The sequence below is a fragment of the Pseudopodoces humilis genome, chromosome 6, assembly GCF_049639895.1.
Source record: "Pseudopodoces humilis isolate 2021_Gansu_Grassland_sample_001 chromosome 6, ASM4963989v1, whole genome shotgun sequence".
Classification (NCBI taxonomy): domain Eukaryota; kingdom Metazoa; phylum Chordata; class Aves; order Passeriformes; family Paridae; genus Pseudopodoces; species Pseudopodoces humilis.
In genome coordinates, this window is record NC_142205.1 from 10,471,541 (window position 1) to 10,498,247 (window position 26,707).

The 26,707-nt window shown below is 38.6% G+C and overlaps 2 protein-coding genes across 3 annotated transcripts in view; one reads left to right on the forward strand and one right to left on the reverse strand.

The window, feature by feature from the left end:
• Positions 1-8,855: 8,855 nt before the first annotated feature.
• On the reverse strand, positions 8,856-25,324 carry TRMT44 (tRNA methyltransferase 44 homolog). The gene is made up of 11 exons (XM_014263200.2): positions 24,928-25,324; positions 23,260-23,377; positions 22,163-22,382; positions 20,994-21,062; positions 18,706-18,813; positions 17,222-17,293; positions 14,566-14,672; positions 13,746-13,929; positions 12,675-13,062; positions 11,721-11,837; positions 8,856-9,301 (listed from the first exon to the last, which is right to left on the reverse strand). The coding sequence occupies exons 1-11, from the start codon at positions 25,322-25,324 to the stop codon at positions 9,069-9,071; spliced, it is 2,013 nt and encodes a 670-aa protein (XP_014118675.2). The 3' UTR covers positions 8,856-9,068.
• Positions 25,284-26,707, forward strand: part of ACOX3 (acyl-CoA oxidase 3, pristanoyl) — a 31,858-nt gene continuing 30,434 nt past the window's right edge. Inside the window, exon 1 of one of the 2 annotated variants that reach the window (XM_088056502.1) lies at positions 25,284-25,417. The gene's annotated coding sequence lies outside the window, so the exon portion shown is untranslated. The other variant, XM_005517866.3, reaches the window with a different exon arrangement.

Genomic DNA, 26,707 nt, shown 5'->3' on the forward strand with positions numbered 1-26,707 from the left:
GCAATATGAAACAGGACCATCAAAGAAATAAAAAACACATGGTACTACAAACTGAAGGACTCCCTTAATCCAAAGAATAAATATTTTCTGAGGAAAGCATCAATGTTTAAACAGAGAGTGCTTCAGTGACTGAGACACCATGCAAATCAGCTCTGCAAGCCCTGTGTCAGATGCAAATTGATGTTAAATATCGGTGGCAAAGACCGAGAAGATGACAAGCTCTTTTATTCAGGAACTTGAGCTATGAGCAATTACATGCCTCAGACACATTTTAAGAATGTAACTGGCTGTGTTCAGCTGGCATCTTGCTGATCACCCTTTCTTGTTGAATGCCCATAAGATACATTTATTGTTATTATTTTTACTGAGACACTTCAAGTTGGTTATTCATTTAGTTTAATAGTATTCTTTTGATGGCACAAGGTTCAGAAACCTCTTTAAAACACCGTTTCCTATCATAATCATCATTTTACCTCCAAAAGCTGACACAGCAAGGAAATTAAAAAAAAAAAAAATCCACAAAGGCACTCAACTGCACCGTAAAGACACTTCTCCACATAGGGACCCCTATAGACACTAATTTGTACCAGTGAGAAGCATTGCTGTAATTTGTTTTGGCCACTACAGTCACAGAGGTTCCAAGGAGCCTTTAGAAATAAAGATTTTGACAGCTCTCTGTTTACCAGGAGGCATTCAGGAATTACAAGCTCACCAGATGAGAAGAGCTGGAAAAAAAAAGCACCATTATTTCCCATCGACTGCAACACCTAGAACACCACAAGCACTTTTAAAAAGTAAAGCAATGTTTGAGATAGAGGGTAAAAAAAAGAGGTAACATTAAATACCCATCTTCTTAATAATAATTTGCATTTCAGCTTACCAAAAAATTACTTGACTAGTCTCTTTCATTTGATTAGGGCAATTATCAAAATAATACCACTTACTTGTGGCATGCTTGAGTTACTTCACTTGGTAACATACTTCAGGTACTCATGTTTATTCAGAAGGAAGATCCTAGAGAGAAGTAAATGCAGGTTATCTTTCAAAGGGAGAAATGCAGGAAGACTTTGAAAGAAAGATTGGAGAGCCAGTTGTCTACATCATCTAAAGAGACACAACGCAGCCAAGCAGCCTGACTTCCCCAGCTGGAGAAGCAGCCCCTGGAGCCGCTGAACTCGGGATTCATTGGCAGCTCCTGCTGCGCTGTCTCTGCTGCCTTGTCCCTTTCCCCACCTGCTGGTCATGCTGGAAAGCAGCACAGCACCAATGTACTCTGTAACAGGAAAACATCCAGCTCAAGTGATTCTGTGCTACTTCCAAGGGCCTCTCATAAAATTTTTCTTCTATTTTTTTTACTGTTAAAGTTGAGATTAGAACCCCTGATGAGACATCCGAGTAAAAAAAACCCCAAACATTAAAAACATTAAAAAGTGCAAAATATCTGATCATTGAAGCTTTTCTGAGAAGACTTCTTTCATTTGAAAGCATTCCCCATTTGCTTCAATTCCAGATATAAGAAGGAATATGGCTGCTAGGCTAAACTCTGTAATTATATTTACAGCTAACAGGTGATGTGCTCACTGTGGGATTTAAAGTAACTGAAATAATCTGCCAAAACAAACATTAAATAAAAAAATAAAACAAAAAAGCCAAACAAATAAACAAACAAAAAACAAAAACAAACCTAAAATTATTATGTCTCTACTGTTCCATTAGGCATAACAGAGATAAGGATAGCAGTGGCTGTACGTGATGGATTTCCTCACAATGCACCAAAGGCCAGTGAAGACACACCATGCTGGTGGAAAGTAAAAGCATTGCTCCTAGGAAGGCTATACAGTCAAAGGAAAGAAAAAAGCATGATGTACTGACAAAAGACAGTCATCTTGAAAAATCTCTGCTCTCTCAATGTTTTCTACCTGAGAAAAGGACAAGCAATTTTCCCTTCCTCTCCCAGTTCCATTTTTTTTTCCACTGGATTAAAAATTTCTACGCAAAACAGAAAGGCAAAGCAAAGCAAAAAGGCTCTAATTTCACAAGAGTTGTATCTCTGTCTACTTAATATACTCTTAATATAAATTAACAGCGAGGGCACTTCCCTTATTGCTTATTCAGGGCAGCCCTTCCAGGAGGAGACTGTTTGGATTTTGTGTGCAGTGTCTGGCCAGCTGTCAGACATGACTGACTGGCAGCTTGCAGGAGGGTGCTCTCACACTCTGACAGGTGCATCCAGCTTCAGCAGGCAAGTTCTGCTCCCTGGGCATCCATCCACAGCCCCCCATATAAAGGCTGGATACACAGCTCTGAGCCAAGCACAGGAGGGCTCACAGAGAAATTAATGCAGGTGGATCCACTGATCTTAGAAAAAAACTTTGCTGTGATGCTCCTGCCACAAAGGCAACCAAAGCTATATTCACCTATTTAGAGCTGCTAAAACCTGTTACAAGAAATTGCAGGGGGAAGAGAGGAGCTGTGTTGCAATTGCTAAGCAGTTTTCATTGACTATTGTCATAGCCCCCCATTAGAACTGGCTTACAGCAGTTTATGAGATGGTAGATGAGCACTAGCACGTGTGCTCAGGTTTCAGTAACAGTCACTGAATCCAGCTCCCAGCACGCAAAGCCCACCACGAAACCATTGCCATGTGAACACAGCACTGCTGCACCAGGCTCCCACAAGAGAAACGTGCCAATGCCTCAGAGAAAAACCGTAAGATCCTATTCACAGTTCCACACAACAGAAGAAAATCTTCATTGTGAAAACTATTCCTTGTGGCAATGTTGGCATTATGTTCTGTGTGACCTCCCAATTAACTGCAATTTTTGTACAAAAGTACACTTTCAGTGATATGAACAGAAGTAATCAGCAATAACAAAACATTGTCTGACATCAATTGATGGCAAATGTTTATAGAGATTTTAGTGGATACCTGCCTCATTATTTGTTTTAGCTGTCACTTGGAAGGATTATTGCATATTTTAGAATATTTCATCTCTGCTGATTCTCAAATATATACCAATACTATGTCCTAAGGAAGGCTATTGACTGCTCACTCTTGCCTATTTTATACAAAGCTAGATTCCAGCTCATAAAAATATGGTAAGATCTTCAAAGATAAAGAGTTAAGGGGGATGTACCTTACCAGGCTTGAGAGTTGAGCGTGTGCGAACCTCAGGAAGTTCAACGAGTACAGTCTATTCAAACTAGCATTTAAAACTTGAAAACTTGAACAAACAAGCCCCAAAACCTGTAAGAAGCAGCCTAATTTTATTACAAAGCATAGCCAGAAACTTGTATTTAATGTTAGCAAGCTGTAAGAGTTCCTCTAGGAATTGCTCTAAATCTAGGCTAATAATTGAAGTTTTGACAGTAATATTGTAAACAGACAATCCAAATAATACACAGAGACAGTAATATTGTAAACAGACAATCCAAATAATACACAGAGAAAATTTTCTGCTTTGAAATGTATTTAAAAAATCAACTGTTCTGAAGCTATACATATATATTCCACAAGTAACAATATAGTCCTGGAATTTGCTGTCAGGTTAGGGATGAGAAAATAAATTCAGTCCTTTACTGATGCTTAAAGGTAAAGACAAACACATATTTCTTTGTTATTTAATTTAGAATATTTCTTCAGGCTTAATGAAACTGCAGCTAATCTACAGAGGTAAAGACAATCTCTAAATCTCAGAATTTTTGATTGCAGTTTGACATCTAACTTCTCTTTATACTCTCACTCGCATGAGATATCTATACTGTAAGTATTTAGCCTCTATAAAATAGGCTTCAAATAAAGCTGAATTAACTAATGGGAAGTGATGGTAAAAAACTAAGGAGCATCACGTGAAAAATTGAGACTTTATGTTTGTATTCTTTGCGGATCAAGAGATTTTTTATGGAGTTGAGCTGGTTCTTACTCCACATAGTATTTCATCCACTGCCAAAGCTGGATTAATGCCATTTTAAGGCTGTGGATCACACAGGAAGCAACAAGATAGAGAATTTACATAAAACAGAGCCATTTTATGCCTTCAGCAGTTACTTTCACATACAAATGTGGAATTATATAAGGTCGGCATTTGGATGCAAAAAATGTTCTCTTACCACTTCTGCAAACAACAGGGAAGTTTCTGTAATTCCAGATTTGCTGGCTGGCTCACCACCTGCAGGGATGCCACACGTGGAGGGGAAGAGCCCTCACACATCTGTGACAGAGTTGCATGCTGGTGAGTTCGGAAACAAAGCCCATACAGAGGAGGCACTGTGCTGTAGCAACAGCAGCTATTCTACTTATCATAGCATTGCACAGATAATAAAAAAAAAAGTAACTTTAAAACCAATTCACTGGTCTTATCATGTGTGTATTTTCAATTTCAATGAGGCAAGCTTGTATTTCATTCCCCTTTTAGTGTAAAGAAGAAAAAAAACCCCTCAAAACCAACCTTCTTCCTGTTTCTTAACCTTGACTTCCTCAAAGCCCACCTAAAAGGCTCCACAGGCAAACTCAGGAAATCACCCTTTTCAAGTAAACACATCCTACCCAAAGGTGAATTATCAGTGTAGACACCAACGACTGGAAAATAACTGAAAGTCTGTTTTTCCTCTTCACACCATTTGGAAATAATCTCCATCTGGAGACAGCATGAACTTAATTTTACAGGGGCCTCCTCCTCAACAAACATACCAGCATGTTTACCACAATAAATAAACGTCTTGAGGAATTCTTCTTACTCTGCACATAGCCAAAGGCTAACTCAGGCAACATCATCCCTTGATTACATTCAGGTTCATGCAATTTCTCAACTCTTTTCTCAACTCTTGCTCTCTTGATAAGCAAAATGTTTTTCTGATTCTTGCAACAGTAACTACTCCATCAGCTGTGTTCCCTTTCTGTTTCATGGGGGCTGCAGTTTTCCTGGCTTGTTCTATTCTTTCCCTTAGTCCAATCACCTTCACTGAATATCCAACATTCCCCTTAGTAGGTAATTTACCTCAGGGTATTTTTTTTTTCTGAAATACACAAATTCTGTACTGTCTGTAACACAGTGCTGATTAGAGCTGAACTCAGGATGTGATACCAAACACAACACTGCAAACCAGAGCTACAGGAAAGGCTCAGAGCCCACAACAGCTCCTGCCAGTGATAGGCCAGGTACCTGTACTACCTGGCATATTGGAAATGTGGTACATGATCCATGAGCAAGATGTTGCTGCAATTATCAGGGTCACTGTGATCTAGCAAGTGCTGATTCTTTCAAGATCAGAAGAAAAATGCAAAGGAATAAAAATGCAAAGCAAGAAAGGAGAATATGCATCTTCACGCAATGGACTGCACCCTGTTGCTTGAAGTTAGGGTGCATGGAACTGTTTTGAAGTGCTTCCAGTGTCATCTTTCATTTTTCCCTCTGTTTTGTATTCAATTATTTCCTTCCTTTCTTCTTCAGATTCCCTGAGCTCTCACAGAGTTCTCACATGGCTTATTCACTCTTACCCCTAGATCTCACCTGCACTCACTTTCTGTGCCATTGCTCCCACCTCCGCATTTCTTCTTTAGTAACTTTTTTCTGTAATTTTAATCTTGCCCTTTATTCAGTAGGATTTGCAATCAAAGTCTTGCTTCAGTAAATCAGAGCAGTTTCCACACTATCAATGTACAAACTGGGCCAGAACACAAGTCCTTGTCACAAAGCTTGTACAGCACATACAGTACTTTACAAGTACTTAACAGGTATGAAATATGACACCAGTTCAATGACTGTCACTGAGTAATAATTAGGTTCACTGGTAAGCTGAGTGAATCATAGAATTGGTTTGATTGGGAAAGATCTTTAAGGTCATCAAGTCCAACCATTTACCCAGCACTGCCAAGTTGAGCACAGTTCCTAAATGCCACACCTACGTGTCTTTTAAACACCTCCAGGTATAGTGGAGTGATTTCACCCTTTCCCTGGACAGCCTGCTGCAATGCTTGGCAACTCTTTTGGTGAAGATGTTTTTCCTAATATCCAATCTAAACTTCCCCTGGTGCAACTTGAAGCCATTTTCTTTTAACCTGTCACTTGTTACATGGGAGAAGAGACTGATCCCCACCTGGATACAACCTCATTTCAGGCTGTAGAGAGTAATAAGAGCCCTCTGAGCTTCCTTTCCACCAGGCTAAAAAGCCTCAGTTCCCCAAGCTGCTCCTCACAGAACATGTTCTTTAGACCCTTCATCAGCTTTATTATTCTTCTTAGGATGTGCATTTAAAAATGAAACCTTTTCAAGAAAATAATAGTCTAGCAAAGAAAATCACAACTTGCTCAAGGTGCTAAATGTTCCTTTGTAAGCTGATACACAGAACCCCCACTATCCCAATATTATTAAACACATTTTCTACTTTTACTTCTTACTTTGAAAATAAGGAAAGGCCAGATTGGATGAGGATTCAAGGAATCTGATCTAGTGAAAGATGGCCGTGCCCATGGCAGGGGAGTTGGAACCAGATGATCTTTAAGGTTGTTTCCAATGAAACTCATTCTAACTATGAATCTATGACAGTGTGACCTACAAACTCCTTGTCATGGAGTTACTTTACCTTTAAGAAAGTTTAAGTTGCTGGGATCTGCCTGGCGTCTTTTCTCCTGACCAATTATCGGTCATTGCTGAGAATTGACAGCAGTTTAGGCCATTGAAAAGTGGGATCAACTTGTGAACCCTACCTTAAAGTGTAAAACCAGAGCTCTCTTGGTTCTCTTTGTTTCCTGGCTGGGAAGGGCGGCAGAGCCCCAGGCTTCCCGCTCCCTGCCCAGGCCATGCGGCCGGGCGGGGACTGGGCTGGGCCCAGCGTCTCCCGGCCGGGGGATGCGGGCCCTGTGGAGGGGGTTTTCTCCGGGCTCCGGCCGGGCCGGGCCGAGCCGATCTCTGGCTCGGCTGCAGGTTTTTTGCTGTGGCTGGATTCACTGGAGACTGCTGAGTGAAGAAAGAGAGGCTCTAGACCTGCAGCGGGCTGGGCGCGGCGACTACACTCTCCAGAGCAGCCATGAGGAACTTTCCATCGCAGACGGCTCCAGCTCCTGCACCGGCCGAGGCCACAGAACTACCTACAACAGCCTGGGCAAGATTTTAACTCTTTCATTTCCCAGATGAGACTTGCGGATTAATCTTTTTATCCAGACAGAGAAAAGAGAGTGATCAACATGAAAAGAGACTTTATAAACTACTAGTGACAGGAAAGAAAAGAAAAGGTAGAGAATTAAGAAGATGCTTTAATTAAGCTGAAATATCTTTCTGTTAAAACTATGGAAATGGACAATAAGGTCTTGAAAACGCTCCTTTAATTCATGACAGTATATAGGGAGGAATAGAGTGTTCAAAGTGTAAATTTTGAGTAAAAAGTAGAGTAATTATGGTACAGTGAAGTGCTGGAAGATTTGAAGCCTTGAGAGGCAATGAGAAAACTGTTTTCTGGTGAAGCTCACGGAAACAGATGAAGAAGACTTTTTGCCTTTGAATAACTTATCCTTAAAAATCCCATCCCTAGACTCATGGCCCATACACACTTGGGATGTGAAAATGGGAGGAGTGGGCTCTAATAACAGCAGCTCTGGGCAGCTAACATTAGAGCAATGGAAAACTATAACAAAAATAGTTTTTCTTGTGAGAAACTCCATAAATTAACAGGAAGAAACTTCTGTTTCTCTATAAAGACTGGTGAAAAGACTGTAGCAAGAATTGGGACTGTTTTAACCATCAAAGTTCCAAAGGTTTTGTCTCTTTTGTCATGTGAACAAGGGAATAGTGGGTAGACAGGGGATGAAAAGGTTTTTCTGGAAGTTTATTCTGGTGTTCTTATTGTAGTTTGTCAATAAACTTTCTTTTTTTTCCCTTTTAAGTTTTATGCCTATTTTGCTCTTGTTCTAATCCATATCTCACAGCAAGAAATAAGTAATTTTCTTAGTTATTGGTTTAAAACCACGACACTCCTAAAAACCTACACATACATCTGAATTTCCCAGAAAGTTGTTCTTGCAAACCAATTACTTTGAATCAATAAAATAATCAAGGAAAGGACTAGGAAGGGTATTCTATTGTATTATTGCACAGCAACATGAAGGCAGGAAAGAGTGAAATCTCTCTGACTTCCAAGAGCCACTATGAGTTATAAGAAACCATAAATCCTCCTGCTGAAGAACACATTCAGCACAGGTTGCAAGGTGAGCAGCAGCGGTGTGAGCAGCAGGTTGAGCTCGGGGTGGTGGGAACCCCAGGCAAGAGGCCAAGAAACGCAACCCTTCGAATAGGAAAGGGCCTGGGGACCCGTGGCCACTTAGAGATGAGACAGGAGCTGAGGACTCCCAGACTTTGTGTACCCTGTGAGGGTAAAAAAGCCCAGGAGTTCTTTTGTTCAGGGTCCCTCATCAGAGGCAGCAACTTGAGCTGCTATTTTGTTGTTGCACCGAAACCACAAAGTTTAAATTATTTTAAGGATTGAGACATGTGAGACTGAGCTCTGGGACTCCTGGGGTCAGGGAGTAAAGGAACCTTGTCTGACTGTGTGAGTGTGGGAAGTGTAGAGAGTCAAGCCGGGCAACCACGAGCTCACTGGAGCTGCCTGCTGTGAAGGAGCTTCAGTCCCAGCTCAGGTGCTGTGGGTGTGGCTGCCACAGCAGCACCTGGATGGTTGGACAGAGAAGTTTCCTTAACACTCCTTGTAAATGTGGAACAAAACAGGATAATTTTGAGGGTTTGAAAATGCTGTATCATGTACTTTTGAACCGATTAAGAATCATGAGGAGTTTCCCAAGAAATCAATTTTTAAATTTTTCGACTTATACAAATGCATGCTAGACAAGCCATGACAAATCCAAAAATATATATGTACTTTACTGTACTTATTCCCTGTTAATAAAAAAATAAAGAATTAGAAATACAAGAGAACTTGTAAACCAAGTGCAAAATAACATGCACAGAAATGAAGAAAATCCCTCCATATTGTACAGATGTTCATGCACTAGGCAGTACCAAAGTCAATCATAGATTCTGTAACGTACATAAGCCTAAACACAAGTTGCAACATTTTATTACTGTATATGCTTTTTCTTTTTAATTGTCTGAGACTGCCTTAGCTCCTCAGTCCCATGGGCATATGGGCAAGCTTCAGAAGGTAAAGAACAACCATCAGGATGATGAATGTAAAACCAACAGAGGCGTGTTTTAAATGCTTCAGCTGAAAGGCGCCGTTTCACTTCAGGTTTAGTTTTACTTGGTGGTTTCTCTTTTCTCCAGTCACGAATATGAACTCTCCCATTTTGAACTATGATTTAAAAATAAACAAAAATGCAGCTGTTAATAGACAGCCATGGCAATTATAGTGGAAAAAACTGCAGTGACATTCTGTGAATAAAAAACATTCTACAAATGGATCACTCAGGCAAAACCAGATGAGCAATTTGTACAGAAACAGAAAGACGTACACAACAAACCAAGACAATGCAGACACAGTACATAGAAGACTTGATTGATTTCCCTGAGAGATGTTTTACTGGGATGCAGAATAGTTTGAGGCACCTTTGCATGATCTTTGTAGAAGTTTTTTAGTTAATTTTAAATATAGCAGTTGGGATCACTTAGATTAAAATCATCTGAACTTAGATTGCAAATTCTAACTGAAGAATTTTCAACTTCAAGAACTATAATTCTTCTCATGTTTGCATCTTTATGATTCCACATTTAAAATGTGATTACCAGCAAGTGTCTTTCACAAGGGTCATTCACTGACCCAAAAATGCACTGCATGGAGAAGATGACATGTCTAATCCTTCATGTGAACCAACTCTGAACTATCACTGGTTTATAAGGATTCAGCACTTTGGGCTTTTTTAATTCATTTGCTGTGGTAGGACCATAAACTGCACATGCACACACTTTTGATTCTCTGTCAACTCCTTAAACAAGTAAACAAAATAGATGAAAGGAAGTTAGCCAGAGAGGAAGAAAAAAGATGACAAACAAGAGTGAAAATTAAGAGGGAAGAATCTGCCACTTTTAAGTTGCTATGCTCTATTTTCATATTCTCCTTCAATCACACCTTCTGCACCAGACTCTCGTAGCTTGGGATAGTTAACCAATACCATTCTGCACTCTGATAATTGCTATTCAAAAAGTAACAAGTCCAGTGAAGGCTGAGCATCACACAGTCTGCACTGGATGAATTAATTTCTCCAGGTTTCTTTGTGATACGCAGATCTGAACTCATACTAGGCCAATCAAGAAGCAATTTCAGCTGAGCATTAAAATCCCTCACAAATGACAAAGAAAAATTAGCAGCTATTTATGATCAAGCATAATTTTTCCCTAGAAACTCAGTCTTGTATTGGACAAGATACCTTATGTATAGAAACTGTCACCAATCAGTTATTCTAAGACCCACTTTTTGTTTGGTGTGTGTTTGCAAATCCATCCATTTCCATGTTTTAAATTCAGTAAAGATAACAAAAGAGCTGTAACCATGTTCTTCTCTGTCCTCATGGGCAGGAGCAATGTCCTTGGACACCTCCAGAAGTTTCTTGCTATGGTGACATCTACTAAGGGAGGAATTACATGGTCTCTCCCCAGGCCCTGGGGAGTATCTATGTGACGTAAACTACTGAGCTAACTCAGATTAAGTCAGACCTTTCTTTGCAGGTAATGTGCACACAGCCTCTGAGCCAATTTAAAATGCTCATTCCATTTACAATGTAACACGTTGCAAAACTGATTTCACCTGTTCCTAATGATAGCAAACCAAATTCAGACACATAATAAACTCCATGAGACCAACTCTTTTTAATGGATCATAATTCAGGAGGATTTTGTAAGCCAAGTGTACAGAAATCTTTAGTGGATGCTAAACTTGCTTAAGTTAAGCACTGGCAACAAACATTGCATACTCAGGATTACTTGACATGGATTAGTTGATCAGTATTTTACAGGACACATAGAACTGTTAGGACATAGCACACTTCAAAACTGGAAGCAGCTTTAATACTGATAAAACCCTGAAGATCTCCTATTACTGCAAAGCTACATTTTAGTTTTGCAAAACTTCACACTGACAAAAAAGCTCTAAAGCAATTACACAAAGCACACTGTCACCACACAGTACAACAGGGAAAAGAAGCCTAAACCCAAAAAACTGCTATTAACAAACCCAGCCAGCCACAGAAACCTGCTACTGAGTTCTTTCTGCCACACTACCAAAAGCTGCAAAAACGCAAGGTACCACAAGCTACATAAACACGTCAAGCTTCACAATTATAGGTTCTTAAAGAGGCTAATTTTGTTTCATGACTGCATTTATACTTTGGGGCTTGGTATGGTCAGACTAAGCCTCAGTTAAATGCTTTAGTAAAATTGCTCTGTATTTGACAGCCTCAAAATCATCAGTACTTCATAGGAAGAAACAAAAATAAAAGATCAAAGAATAGCATCAAATTAGCCACTTGAACAAAAGGTTTGTCTTTTCAGATACAGTCAGTGCGGAACATTTTGCTGATAGATGCCTCACCAATCTCATTCGTAAGAACTTTACTAACAATATCTTGAAGCAATGGGCACATAAAGAATATTCAGCTTTCCACAAAAATACAAAAAGCAGTTAAAAAAACACCACCATAGTAATTCTTCAGTTAAGTTTAACTGCATATAAAGGAAATAGAATAAATTATTAAGGAAAAAACTCAAGACTCCTTTACCTTCAAATACTTGATGATTGTTCTTGAGTAGTGTTTGCAGGCCTCCATATTCACTTTTCAGCTTTTTTAAAGTCTCTTTATTCAAATGTTCTGCCACTTCTCTCAAGGAAAGGCTTTCTGCAATAAAAAATGGCAGAATTATTAAAAACTTTTGTATATAAAGCCTTAACTCAACTTCTATATAAGGTAATGATTATGGGCAGAATGTCAGAATTATCTACCAGTATGACAGCAACTTTTTTTCTCACAACATGATGTATGGTACATATTTGATATGCATATTGTCTGTAAAACAACAGCTTTCATTTTACAGGACTCAGGTCAGAATTTCCACAGTAAGACACACTTTTTACTTGCTCTGTTTTTATAGTAGCATGTAATCCTCATTGCAATAAGCACTGTTTATAAGCATGTAGTTAGAAGTCAGTAACATACAACAAACTACAGTGAGTAAAAAGAACAGATGGAAGAAAATTGAAAGATTGTAGTAGTGAGAACTGACTGCTTATGCAATTAACAGCAACTTAACATTCTTTTTGTTCCTAAAACAAAACTAAAAATTCCTAATCATGTTGTAACCTAATGCCACTTCAAAGCACTTCTTACCAACTCTTACAGACTTATAGCTAATTATTCTGTTAATATTCTAAACCACAATACTCTTCCCAGATAAGGTAGAGTTGTGGGTTTAGTTGGGTTTGGTTTAATAAAAATGGATTCTATAATAGTATTTAAGTGTAAATCAGGAAAAAATCTCACACCAAGTTCAAAATATTCTTCTGTGTATTTATATTTATGTATTTATGTGCAATAAAACATAGTGGGAAAAAAAGCATCTTTGATTGCAACTGTATTGTTCTCAGTGTTTCTAAAAATCTATTCACAAACATGTAAATTTGCTGGAAAAGACATGTTCTATCAGCTAAAGATAGCATAAAGGAAAGATAACCTCACCTCCTTGATTCCAGGTATTCATATTTCCACCCTGCTTATCAGAACATGATTTTTGGGGGGCTGCATTTAACAGCAAGTTCGCCACGTTGAGAACCACTTCATCTACAAAATCCCGAGGGAGGGAAGCACAATTTCTGATTTGTTCTACTTTTTCTCTCGGTTGAAATCCAGGCATCCAAACTGTACCCGCTGTCTCAGTCTCATCTTCAAGAGATTCTGAGCCTGCTTTGCACTGACCACCACAGTGATCCTTATGGTTAAATCCAACCCTTCTGTCACGTGTGGCCACAGCACAGGTCCGACGACTGTTAATAAACTGTGTGATCTGCTGGTCAACCAGAGCATGTTCTCCAGCTGGATAGGTCCTGCTTTTCCCAACAAAGCTGACCTGTTTTAGTAGAAACAGGTAAATCACTATCAGAGTCCCGAATTTACACCCAGCCCACCAACCTCCACATGTTTATGGAGACTTCTCAATAAAGAACCTATAGTACCTACAATAAAGAACCTACAATAAAATCCAGTATCAACTCAATGCTCAGTAACACCTGAAGGGTTTTTAATTCCATTCTTTGAATATTGGTGCCCCAGAAGAAATCCAGTGAACAAATCATAATCCATCATGCTATACAATCACACAGCAGAACTATTGTTTGTGACCCTCAGATTATTTAAAGCTGGACATCTCTTCCTACTCTGAGAACATTTCACTTTGAATGTCGTTGGACAAGAAATACAGCAAAATTAAGTATAAAAAAAGTAAGACAGGCAGCTAGAAAAATTAAGGCAAAAAAATAAGGGTTTTTTGAAGTATTCCATCGTTTAGAGTGACATAAGACAAAATCATGAAACGTTTCATTTTTTCCTGTTTTAGCACTGTACCTATAACATTAAGAGTAGAATTCTCAAGAAAACAATGAGTATTTTTAATCTCTTTTCAGAGCATCCTGTATCAAGTAATGAAGCTGACTATTGTCTTATCTTACAACAGTAACAATGAACAAACATCCATATGCTTCAAACAGAGCAAATTAAAAAAAAATACAAAAGCACTACAGAAGCCAAAATTACCCTTTTTGTTGACGGAATTCTAAGGCAATCTTCTTCCACATGAAAGCCACATACAAATCCCACTTGAGCAACAAAATCAAGATATTCTCTGTACTGAGTTTTCTTACTTTGTCTTCGGCTGTATTTTCCATGGAAATCAAAGAAGCAGCATGGCAGCACAAAGTAGCAACATGAATAGGAAGACCTACAAGAAGGATAATGAACTGCTGAACAGTAAATTATTTCAGAAAACACAAAAATTTAACAAACAACCTATCAGATAAAAGCAACAATGGATTTTTTTTATTAAGCAACAGAGCCTCATGCAATAATATTTATAACTTCCTCTTTCAGTCAAACTATTAGTTTAGTCAAAAATACCATTTCACAAAGTACTTGATGTAGCAACTTACTTTGCCAACTTAATTTACAGAAGTAAAACTCTGAATTACTGCTGCTGGTTGAAAAGAGCACAACAGCTCAAGGGAAGGCAGAACCATATGCTTGTATTTACAAGAAAAAAAAACACAAAAAAAAACTTCCAAACAGCTTCAGGTATAAGGAATAAAAAATTTTTGGCTTTTGAATTTTGAAAGTAAAATGCTGCATTGAATTCTATGAGAAAGTAAATACTGCATCTGTGCTTCTCCACAGAAGGAGAAACATTTTGTAAAAATAATCAACTCCCATCAAAACTAGCCCATCTTACAAGAAGAACAGGTGTGGAACCAAAGCTGATAGTTTTTACCAAGCCCACATACGTAATTATGGAGGGGTTTGTTTGTTTTCTACCTGTTTTTATAACTCCTTCCATCCCACTCCCCTTCTTCTGCAAAAATACCTAGCTGCAATTACAGGTATCCACGGTGTTAACTCATCTGAATGGTTTCCTATGAGCCAGTCAGTATCTGGAAAGAGATGACTGTCACCTGGAATGATCGTAGCTTCCTAAAAAACAGAACAACACAGTAAGTGAATCCTATGACAGGTATCTTTAAAGCATTTTATTTAAACCACTAAGTAATAATATAAAGTAATACCAGATGACAAATATAAGGTGAATGAGCACCACAAACACCAACAATGTTTTCCTCAATTAGCAGATTTTATAGCCACAGAGAAGTAATTAAGCAACAAACACCCACAAAACATGGGTCAGAAAAAAAGTGGAACAGCAACTCTGATTAAGATATCTAGCATTTAAATATATATAACAAATATTATACACTAAATTATGATTTCTTGCCTATCTCCTTCTATGACTTGTATGCCTGAACTCAGTTTTTCAGAAAGGCACTTAATTTGCTGTTTTGCAGCCTAAAGGACTCACACAGCTTCATTGTTATTTTCTCCTTCACAGGTGCTGCCCAAATCAAAACCCAGTATACAGAACACCACTCTTCATATGCTATAGTTCATATATAATAAAACAATAACAAACAAAAGAAAGCCCAAATTAAAGCAACAGGTTGAATTCTTCATACAGGCTGAATTCAAATGTTCTACAGTGCCCATAATGATTGTGCCTCACATATGTTTTCTCACTTTGAACGAAGTTCAGCAGAGAAAGTACTGAAAGATATTGACACCATGGAAGTAGACTAGATATTCTCCCCTGAAAATGCATATGAACATTAAAAGAATTATTGGGCAAATTTGAAAAAAGTTTTACATTTGAATTTCCACAGATCTTTAGAAAAAGTTCTGAAAATGATGCCCATAATCTCTTATTATATAGAAAATATATGTTTTAAGAGCTTAAAATTCAGATGTATATGCAAAGCAGTATCTGTACAGGAATTACAGAATAAAATAAAACAAAACCACTTATTAGGGAATTTCAAACTATCTTGGTTACTTTCCAAATCCCTCTTAAAGATCAATATGGTGATTGTTCACTTAAAATTGTTCACTTTAAATACTACAGCTCATTTTTAGATATGTATAAACATTTATAGATAATGAATGTAGCAAGTTGGGGTTTTTTTGGCAGATTACTGGATGCTAAATCACCAAGCCTTTGGTCAGTGTTTTCTTAAGGCTGGTTAAACATGTTACTCATACTTTACATTTCAGTTTTGACCATTCAATTTAGGCATAAGACGAGTTATCAGTGCCACACTGCCCATTTTGACAGTCACCCCCAATCAAATTTGTATCCACATGTCTGACAGCAGTTTGGAAACACAGACTGCCACCTGTTACATCCATTTACATTGCTAGTATTGTACTGAACCACACAGATGGCAACATACACCCTGCAACTCATGTTGTAAATAAAGATCAAAACAAAATTAGCTTCAGGCTACGGCTACAGGAGCCTTGCAAAATCATTTCATCCTTCCTGTTCATTGTCTAACTCCTTCCAGCATAAATCATCACTTTCCTCAGCATATATTTTTATTGTTTCTTTCAGGGCAAAAAAAGGAACATGTAGCACAAAGCTAAAGAGACAATGTTACTCAGCATGATCAGATGTGACTTTAAATAGAGTAGAAGAGGAACGAAGGAGCACCACAGCTTGATGTTTTGGGTTGTTTGTTGAAGCTTTTCAGTAAGATCTGCTTGCAGACTGCAGTAAAGGAATACAGTAGTTTTGGCAACCTGTACGCAAAATGGCAGGGTGGCAAAGAGAAGGCTACACAACATGAAATCTGTGAGCTCTCATCTGTGAAAACTGATGTTCTTTCCTTATTTACTGTGTTAGCATCCAAAGATATGTTGAATGAACTTTAAACAACACTACTAGAGAATAACCACAGGTGGAAAATTATTTTACTATATTGGGAGCTGACAGCTTTTGACAGAACAGAGTAAGAAATTTTAGACCTGCAGAACAAGAAACCAGGAATACCTCACCTCCAAAGGGCAACAGCTCATTGGCACTATGCTTTCATGAGTATCAGATTAAGAATGCCTGGAATCAAATTGAATGTTCCTTTGCTCAAATTGTTCATAAAAATGCTAACAGGAAACTTGAAATATTCCCTTTTGCACACTCATTTTCCTGTTCATTTTTGAAGGCCATTATTGCAATTATTTAGGTTGGCTCCTTTGAGGTTTAACAACAATTTTGCTCCCAGAACAGAACACAGCACTAGAAGATCAGAATCACTTTCAAGAAAATATCCAAAATTATGAGTGGCTTTATTATCTTTTATGTGCTAGTGGCACAAACAAAACTGCTTAATATTGATCTTCCAGTAAAAAGGAAGCTTGTTTCATGGTGTGTGTATCTGTGCATGCAGTAAGAAATCATCCCAATCATTCTTGGCTGAGAAATAAGCTAGTTGCAAATATGCAAGGGTCCAATACAAGATTTTTCTCATAATTCCCTTTACCACTTACTTTACCCCCAAGGGATATGGGTAGCATCATACCAAACCTATGGGTCTCTTTAGATAACTGTCTGTAACCCAGTATGCTTCCTTACACTTGCATCAAAACAAATGAATAAATGTACATATCAGTAAGACTGACATACATTTGCATAATACCTCTAAATGCGTCTCTGGTCCATACATGTCCCATATTTTTCTTCTCCTCACATCAATTCCTCTGCCTGAATGCTGAAATATTTGAACAGAAAGATTCAATTTAAGTACTCCTTTTAGCAGAAATTTCAAATAAGTTCAGTAAATGTACATTTTAACTTCGATTACTTAATTCACGCTAAAATTTAGACACGTAACAAAAACCAGCTTTGCCATTTCGGGCAGAAGTTGAACACTTTTATTCCCTTCTTTCCCTCTGAAATATGAAGGGAATTACTAGGAAACCCTAAGAATATATCTGGTTCAAAATTCTACCTGGGCACACCTATTGAGACTGCTCTTGAAAATCTGTATCTCTACAAATGTAAAAGCAGAGGTGTTGATTTTTGGTTGGTTTATTTTTAAAATATCAAAACCTTTCACAGGGTGAGTATTACTGCAGTGCCCACAGGGCTCAGAGCAGAATGCTACTCTAAGCAGTTCTTAGTGGAGAACCGCCGTTCAACTACTGAAGCCCAAACAATTTTTCCCCTGCTTGAATTAAAAGGAAGAGGAAATAGACTGGAAACTAAAGCAAGAATGAAGAATGTGCAGTATTTGAAATTCAAGAACCTTGTGCAGAACTAAGCAAAATCAATTACTAAAAAAAGTCTCATAAAAATATCATACATTATTTTTTTGTCAGTCAATGTTTGTCAGCACATGAATCACTGACTAAATGAAAAATCCACATGGAAAACAGCAGCTTATGTTACACAAAATTTTTTGGTGACACAAGAATAGAAAACTTGTGCTAGAACTTGGAACATTTCCCTACTCCCGCAATGGCATTTCTTTATCTAAGAGATACTCATTTCCTCTATAAATTTTCCTATGATCTCCCAAAAGTGGAAAATGCAATTTTCTGAAACAGACAGACCCAATTTCAATGGGTTTTGTTTAGTCTCACTTTTCTTTCATTACTGTTTCAGAAACTACGTTCCAAGAAACTGAATTATACTGTTGCCACATTTTTACTCCCAAAAGTAAATTATGCTGCTAGGCATTTTTAATTAAGAAATCTCAGGATTTCTTTCAAAGATACAGAAAAATATTTTCAGGATGTCACAAGTAGTTTGGATAAGAATAAGTTCATGAATCTTGCAAGATAACATCTTTGTTGTTCAACATCTTGCAAGAGAGAATCTGTGTCAAAATTCCATATTGCTTTTTGCATAAGTAAAATATTCCATTACTTTTGCTGTTTCTTCTTAGTTTAACTCAGAAAAAAATAGAACTGAATTTAAATGAAATACACTAATTAAGATAAATAAATGAATGATTTCTAATCCTCTGGTAGGATTTTCTAGTTAGTAACTACAGTGACAAAATCCTGTTTTAGCAACATGAATTAATTTATTTTGGCTATTTGCATGCCAGAATAAAGGAAAGTATAACAAATACTGACACTAGTTGTTAATAAGCATTTTAAAAAGCATTCTGTTTACCCCTTCATTGTTTAGAATATGAACCAGCAAACCATTTCCACATCCAAGATCTACAAATGACTGTTTCTTGGTTAACCCTTTTTCTTTTCTCTCTTCTTCCCAAAGAATCTAAGACAAGAAAACAGAACATATTAGGCTTCCACTCTCAAGTTTCCCTATAAGAAACCATCAAAGGTTATTGGAGAAGAAAGGAGAAAGCTAGAAATGCAGACTTGACAGAAAACATTCACTGTACTCAGAGGTAAAAATAACTTTAGAGGGGAAAAAAAAACAACTAAAAAAAAACCCAAAAAACAGAAAACCACTGTTTATGAAGTAGAAAAATAATTAATTTGAAAAAATATCAATAATTTTCTAAGTGCTAAGCCCATCCTCCACTGTGTTTTGAGTCATTGGGAGTTGAAATTAATCAGGGCTTTACAGCTCTGGGCTAGAATGAGAATAAATGTAAAGCAAGTTGCTAAAACAATGGGTGCAAGGGAAGAACAGTGGAAAGCAAGGGGAGTATCAAGTACACTCCACCAGACTCTGCAAGTAACACCACAGATGCATTTATATCCACTGTACTAAAGAAAGCATTGATGGCAGAGCTGAAAATAAACCTCAAAATATTCTTTGTAATCACTTGGTGATATACTGGTACAAGTAACATCTCTTTTACTGAACAAAGCAAGTGTTACCTAGCAAGTTAACTGTCCCAAATTCTATACCAGCTAAGGGACCCCAAAGCTTTTAGACAAATTCTAGTCCCTGATCTGTACACAAGTAGGTACTTTTACACAGATATGTAATCCACAATTAATAAGTGGCTGTTTCCCTGCAGAACACGGATTAACCTTTACCACTTTCCAACTCTTTTTCCTTCAATGAGAAGTAAGAGATCATACATTCCTAATTATGCACTCTGATTTTTTACCATGACTACCAAAAATCCTGAAGAGTACTTAACTATGAAAATTAGTATTTGTAATATTGTCACTTTTGAATATCAATTTTGCTAGAGGGAAAGAAGCTGAAGACAAACATAGTCTGCTAATCTCATGCATTGTTTTTAGGTTTACCTATCATTGTACTGTGGCACTCTAGGCAGTATCCCAGAAATCCTTAATTACCTCATTCACCAATCCTACCTGTCCTCCAATTCCTGTAGAGTTTTTCATAACACAAACTCAACAGCTACATCCTTGACCATGCTCCTGGTCAGTGAGTGATCTCAATATGATTGCAGAATAAAATGAGGTCACATGGAGATGTCATAAACCCATAATAACACTGGACCTACCTTTTCTAAATCACCTGTGTAATGCACTTCCAAACAATGAGTTTCATACACCATCATATAGATACCTGAACATTTTGAAGCAGGTTAGGTTATTAATACTTCAAGTTTTTATTTACATAAACTATATATTGAATAACTTTAATAACTTTCTGAAAACTGCTGCTAATTAGCCAAAACATAATCACTGTAAACCAACATTCACATGTATAAAAATGCCATCACTCCAGAATTTTCTTGTGGCTACAACTAAATTCCTAATTTTCGACATTGAATACTAAGATGGTGGTAAAAATAGTAAAGATGAGTCTATTACATAGCTCTTTCCACAAGCCATTATCTAAGGTTCTAAGGGGTTAAATATTTAATTATCAAAATAAATTAGTCCTGAATGAGTACTGTAAATGAGCTAACATTCACAAATACTGATTTAAGAAAGATGCTACAAGTATAGTTCAATGTAGACATGCTCTTGCCACCGCCAGGTTGGCAAACAAAAATACTTATGTGCCTGCCTTTTAAAAACCTGAAGTTTCTAAGAACTGCAGGTAGCAGAGTTTTCATAGAATCTTAAGTAGTTATATGTTTAAGAAAACTGCACAAAGCATTTATCTGCACTCCTAGCATCTGCAGTTGACCTTATTACACTTGAAGATGGGATTTGAGCTGAAATTTTATCAAGAAAAGGCACAGCAGTGAAAAACCATTAAGATTTTATTTGTTCATAGTATATAATGAACAAGTAGTAGAAAAATTTATACAACAATGAATCCTAAACTCCAACTGATCCATCTTATCACTTCTATATTAGTGCCTTTGCCTTTCTCACCTATAAATAAATAAATCTTGTGTATGTAGATAACAAATTTCCTGTGACAGAAGAGTGCAAATCTTCATTATGTCTTCATGAAGAAGTTTTTGTTTACCTCTAAAATTACCTTCTTAAGAGAGGTTCTATTATTAGGAAATATAACCTTACAGCATACTACTAGATAAAGCAGTTCCCTACCAGCAAGTAAGTGGCAATGGCAACATCTTCATAAACAAACTTCTCAGGATCTGTCACTTCAGGCCACACCTTCAGAAAAAAAAAAAAAAAAACAAGAAACAACAGAATGAAAAACTAGATGAAAATTTATTTTCTGTATCTGAAATAACCTAAAAAAAACTCAGACACAGTAATTTGGATACTTATTCACTTCAGTAAGTTTCTGGACTTCACAGATTTTGCATTTTAACCTCATTAAAATATACCCAGAGAATATAAAGACTGATTCAACCAAACAATAAGGTTTCTAAGAACATTTTGGCTCCACACAGTGCAGGCACAAGTAAACAGCTGCATCTGTTCTGTAACAGACCATGGATCTTTCACTTTCTCAGGAGAAAAAAAATCTTATCTATACCTCTGCAAGATTAAGAACATGAACATTTGTAAATTTCTATTCACAAGGGAACAGGCCTAGAATTATCCTGGCACAGTGGACACGAAGAATCAAAATCTTAAATAGGAAGACAGAAAGTGAAAGTATTATTCTCAAGTGTTACTTTGTAACTGAGTAATTGAAACAAAGACTAAATACTCAACACCAGCAATTCTACTGCAGAACTGAAGACCACATTGCTGTCTTACCCAAAAATATAGTTCTCCTCTCCTATGTATCTTCCTGTAAGTACTCAAATATTAACAGTAAAACCTTTCAGCATTTTCACTGGATGTTTTATAAAAGCATTTGCCAATTTTTTTGTTTGCAGCAAAAGCCAAGTTTGCAAGAACACAAATATTGCTTCATACAGTGCTCTGTTGCTCTTCAGGATAAGTAAAAAAATTACAGTGCTGCTCCTCTAACTCAAACACATATTAAGATAGTATAAAAAGGTTTTTGAGAAGGAGGTGTTATATTTATACCTTCTAAAATGTGGATGACTATTTATTCCACTAGACCTGCTTCGTTTGTATTGTAAGTGATACATCCTGGAATATGCCTAACTCCTCCAAATATTTATTGAAAATTTGGCTCTAAATCCTGCTTTTCCAATTAAGTTCTTCCAAGTACTAAACAGTTTTATTCTCCATATATACCAAAAAAAACCCCAAAACATGAAACCAAAAAACATACATTATAATTCAATTGCTTCTTTTATAAAAAGGAAGGATAATATTACTGCTTAACTTACCTTTACCATCTTTTTGTACTTTTCTTTGAGGTCCTGATAAACCTTGCTGTATTTTGCTACCGAAACAAGTGAGAGTGTACTTTTAAACTCACTGGGCTTTTGTTCCACAGACCATTTAGCCAGTTTGGACAAAAGTTCATTTCCAAGCCATGCTAGTTTTGGGTACACAATTCCATCTGAAAACCAATCTTCTGGAAATGGAGCTACAACAGATATAGACCTTAAAAACAAACAAACAAAAAAACAGTATAAATACAGTATTTCATTACTTCAGCTATCTCAAGGACAGAGAAAACAAGGATTAAGTGGAGAAAATCAGAAGATCAGAGATATAAAACTAGACTGGAGAATACATCCATAGAATTATTCTAACCTCTAGAATAAGACAAACAAAAGGAAAGTAAACTGATGAAGTTACTGAATAATGGAACTTTATTATTCATTCAGGTTTCCCCTGAATTTTGTTAGCTCATTATCTCTCAATTTAAACACTGTACATAAGAGTCCATGATGCATTTAACACATTAAATGAGGACTCACATATAATGAGCAACCTGATTTCACACAACAGCCAAACACTAAACAGTGAAAATCAACTTATGAAATTCCTGAAAAATAACAGGACAATTTAGGAGAAAAATATATCCATTGCAACAACTCACATTTCATTATCTCTAACTTTATTCATATATTTTTACACCTACATCCCCAGATGCCCAGGACCAAACTGGTCTACATTTCAGTGACTGAAGCTCAGTGGGTTTACAGCAACTCTGGTTTGACCCTCACCCTTACTAACACCCACAGAACCTTTTCAACAGAAACTGCTACATCCTTGTGATCAGAAGAGGCATATTTTTTCTAGACCACACACAGGTACAGTCAATGTTTACATTCAAAGGTGAAACAGGTTTGTTTTATGTTGTTCTTGGTATTGTAGATGTTTCTTTTCAGAGAACACTATGCACTCATACCACACCACTACTGTAATTTATTAAGCAGAAAATTATAAAATATAAATTGCCAACGTACGAATACTAAACCATTGTGTGACTCTTGCAATAATTGTTTCCTTCCTCTCTCACTCCCATACTTACCACTCCTCATCTTTTATGTGTTTAAGTTGAATTTGATAAATATTGCACTTTTTAACCAGGTATTTTCCTTCACTGTTTTCCTCCAAGGGCAGAAAGGTCACAGTTGCATTGCAAAAATCTGAAAAGATATGCAAATAAGAGTTTATTATTCCATGGAGCAACCCACCCTGGTTAGCACCAAAATGAGCTTCTGCCTGCTAACTAGTGAGGCAAGACATAATAACAGAGAAAGAACCACAATGTCAGGAATAGATCTGTTTCTTGGTGTTTCTAACATATGAAACTACGATTTGAATTCTCCAAATCTAGCATTCTATTGCATGATGTTTCCAAAATATCTAGGGCTTACCAGGCATATTCATGTTCATCAAACCTACCTATTTTAATAAAGTAAAAACTAAACAATAAGATTTTTCTACTATATGACTGCTGCTTTTCCATACCCCACAGCAAATCCAGAGCCCTGGGAAGCAGGTGTGTGTGCAGTATCACTTACTCTAAAAACTAAAAAACCTTTTCTTGCTGTTGTTTACGCTGGGCAGTTGCTTCAGAATAACTTATTAAGTTCTCAGTTTTGAAAATGTTTTTAATTACTGTCACAACAAACATTCTTGCTGCTAAAAATACTATACTGGCTACATAATCAATTTTCAAATGGACTCCAAAATTTTCTGAGTTAGACAAGAAAGAATTAATTAGCAGTAGAAAAAATGTTATGTCTTGCTATCTCATCTCATCCTTAGCAATTCCACTTCTAATATTTTTTAGTTGTAAACAAATTAGTTCTAAAAAAATCTCCTAGGCTTTTTCTTAGAGATAAGCTCAACAGATGCAGCTCAGGAACATATTTTCTTAGCAACAAAAGAAAAAAATAAATCAAAACATATAATGTTTTCTTTGAAGGCATCAATTTTTTGAAGGCATCAGGTAAGAATCAAAAGCCTCAAGAACATCCCAAGTGTGCCCCATAAATGACTATCAGTCTTTCTGAATTGTAAGTCGAGTTGTTTCTGGAATTCTGATCATTTCCAAAACATTAGTACTAGAATTTAATCCCCATCAACCTTTTTTTCCAAAATTTATCTTAAAAACGGTGTCAAGTTCTACCCTATGTACATTTCTTTATATTAGCAGGATTTATTGCAGCGTATTACCATCATACAGTGTAAGAAAACATCCCAAAGCAAAACAAAAACAAAACAAAAAAAAGTTGAGCTTCTTTCTTAAGCAAAACTAAACACTAAGAAAGTCGATACACTTCCACTTGTCCAGGCTGGTGCCATAGCTGCCTACTCCTTTCAGTAGTTCTGCACTTCCAAACTCTAGTCATTCCTCACAAGCCCCTCATTAGGTCTGCACCACGAGCAGCGTTTGTGCGTGGGCAGCTCACTCGTGACAGGAGCTCCTGAGTGGCACAGGCCTTTGGCCTCTGTAATTTGTATTCCAGCTGCTGAAACTTCAGCGCTTCCTAACGCAACAACGAAAGGCAAAAATAAACCCTAAGCACACGATCGGGACAAAAGACCATCTTCGTTTGCACAAATAGGGGAGAGAAAAAGCGGCATTTCTCTCATCTGCGAGACAATCTCTGAGGGGCCAGGTCAGCGGCAGCCCCGGCCTCTCACACGCTGCGCCCCGGGCCCGGTGCTCAGCGCCGTCTCCTCTCACCTTGCACCGCCAGCTCCCGGGCCGGGGCCGCGGCGGGCCGGCCCCGGGGCAGCAGCGTCCTCAGCACGGCACGGAGCTCGCCGGGCCCGCCCCAGGCCGTGAGGGGCGGCGGCAGAGGCAGCTGGCCCCGCACCTCCCTCCAGAGCCGGCCCAGCTCCGCGGCCCCCGCCGCTCGCCCCTCCTGCCCGCCGCCGCCCCCGCCTGCCCACGCGGCGGCGAAGGATGTATTTCCCCCCCCGCCGAGCGGCACCGTGCCCTCCGCCTGGACAGCGGCGCCGCTCAGCCGCCTGTTGGCCACCTGCGGCTTCTCCAGCCACACGCGTACGGCCGCCCAGAAGCCGCGGGGCAGCGCGGTGCCGCCGGGATCCCGCACGGCCGCCGTCCCCACCGGCCCCATCCACCGCCCGCTGCCGCCGCGCTGCGCCGGGAGGCGGAGCGCGTCGCAGGCTGCCCCCGTCAGTTCCCGAGGCGGAGACAGCGGCCGCCGCAGGTAGGTACCGGGTCCCCTCGCCCCGGCCTCCGGCTCTGAGGCTCCAGATGCCGCGAGGGACCGCTGCGGTGCCGTCCTGCGGCTGAAAGCACGGGGAGCCGCCAGCTCCCAGCAGGGCGTGAGGCTGGAGGGTCGTCACCGCGTGTGCGGCTCTGTCGGGGGAAGGTCTGTGCCCCTGTGACAGCGGGTGCAGAACAGGTGCGTGAAAACGCCTCCTGAGAGCAAAATCCAGACCGGGACGGCTGACTGACACTGGACAGGCAGCCCGGCCCAACAGGGAGACATCTCGGTACATTTTTTTAAGCAAATAACAGTACATTTGTAGTCTGGTTTTGCCCTGTCTGAGCAGAAGCGAGGCCCTACCGTGGGCTCGGGCCGCTCGAAAAGCGGGCGTGCGATGAGCCCGCACAGAAGCGCTTCGTACCCTGCCTTCACCCTGCCCGGGGCTGCCCTTCACCCTGCCCGGGGCTGCCCTTCACCCTGCCCGGGGCTGCCCTTCACCCTGCCCGGGGCTGCCCTTCACCCTGCCCGGGGCTGCCCTTCACCCTGCCCGGGGCTGCCCTTCACCCTGCCCGGGGCTGTCCTGCTCTGAGCGACTGCCGGCAGCAGATTGCTCGGCAATACAGAGCCACTAGAAAAATAAAATAAAATAAATCACTACTTATAGAAGCTCTTAGCCATAACGGTACACTATCATTATTCTTGACAACCACCAACTGTCTGAGCTGTGTCATTTGTTAGGCAAGATAGCTGAGGATAGTAGCCTGCTAACTGACCTTAGGCCTTGTGATTTATGACACTTCTTTGGTGCCCGGGTATGATTTTGAATTCCTAGCAGGAGCACTTTCCACGGAAAAAGGTTTCCAAGTCAACATTTTGCAGTGAAACTGCAGCAGTTCTTTGCAAATTGAAAATAATGTGGTTTTAACTTCCACCTTCACACACGTTTCAAAATTTCAGAGCAAGGCTGAAATTAACACTGAATTTATTCATTAGGGCAGCCGTTGTTACTTTCCTATTGTAACCACCTCTTTTGATTTCTTAATTAGTTTTGAAACTGTTGACCTGGTGCCAAATTATATGAAGTCTGACAATTTGTAATATATTTTAGTACAGAATGCTTTTTTTTTTTTAACTCTTAGGTTTTCTTATTTGGGTAATATCACTGATTTGCAATGTAAATAAAGTTAAATGTAATAACTGCAACATTCCAATGTATTTTTTTCTCTTCTTTGAGTGAAAGCTTCCAACTGCTGCCTGATTTACCTATTTTCCATATAGAAGTGTAAT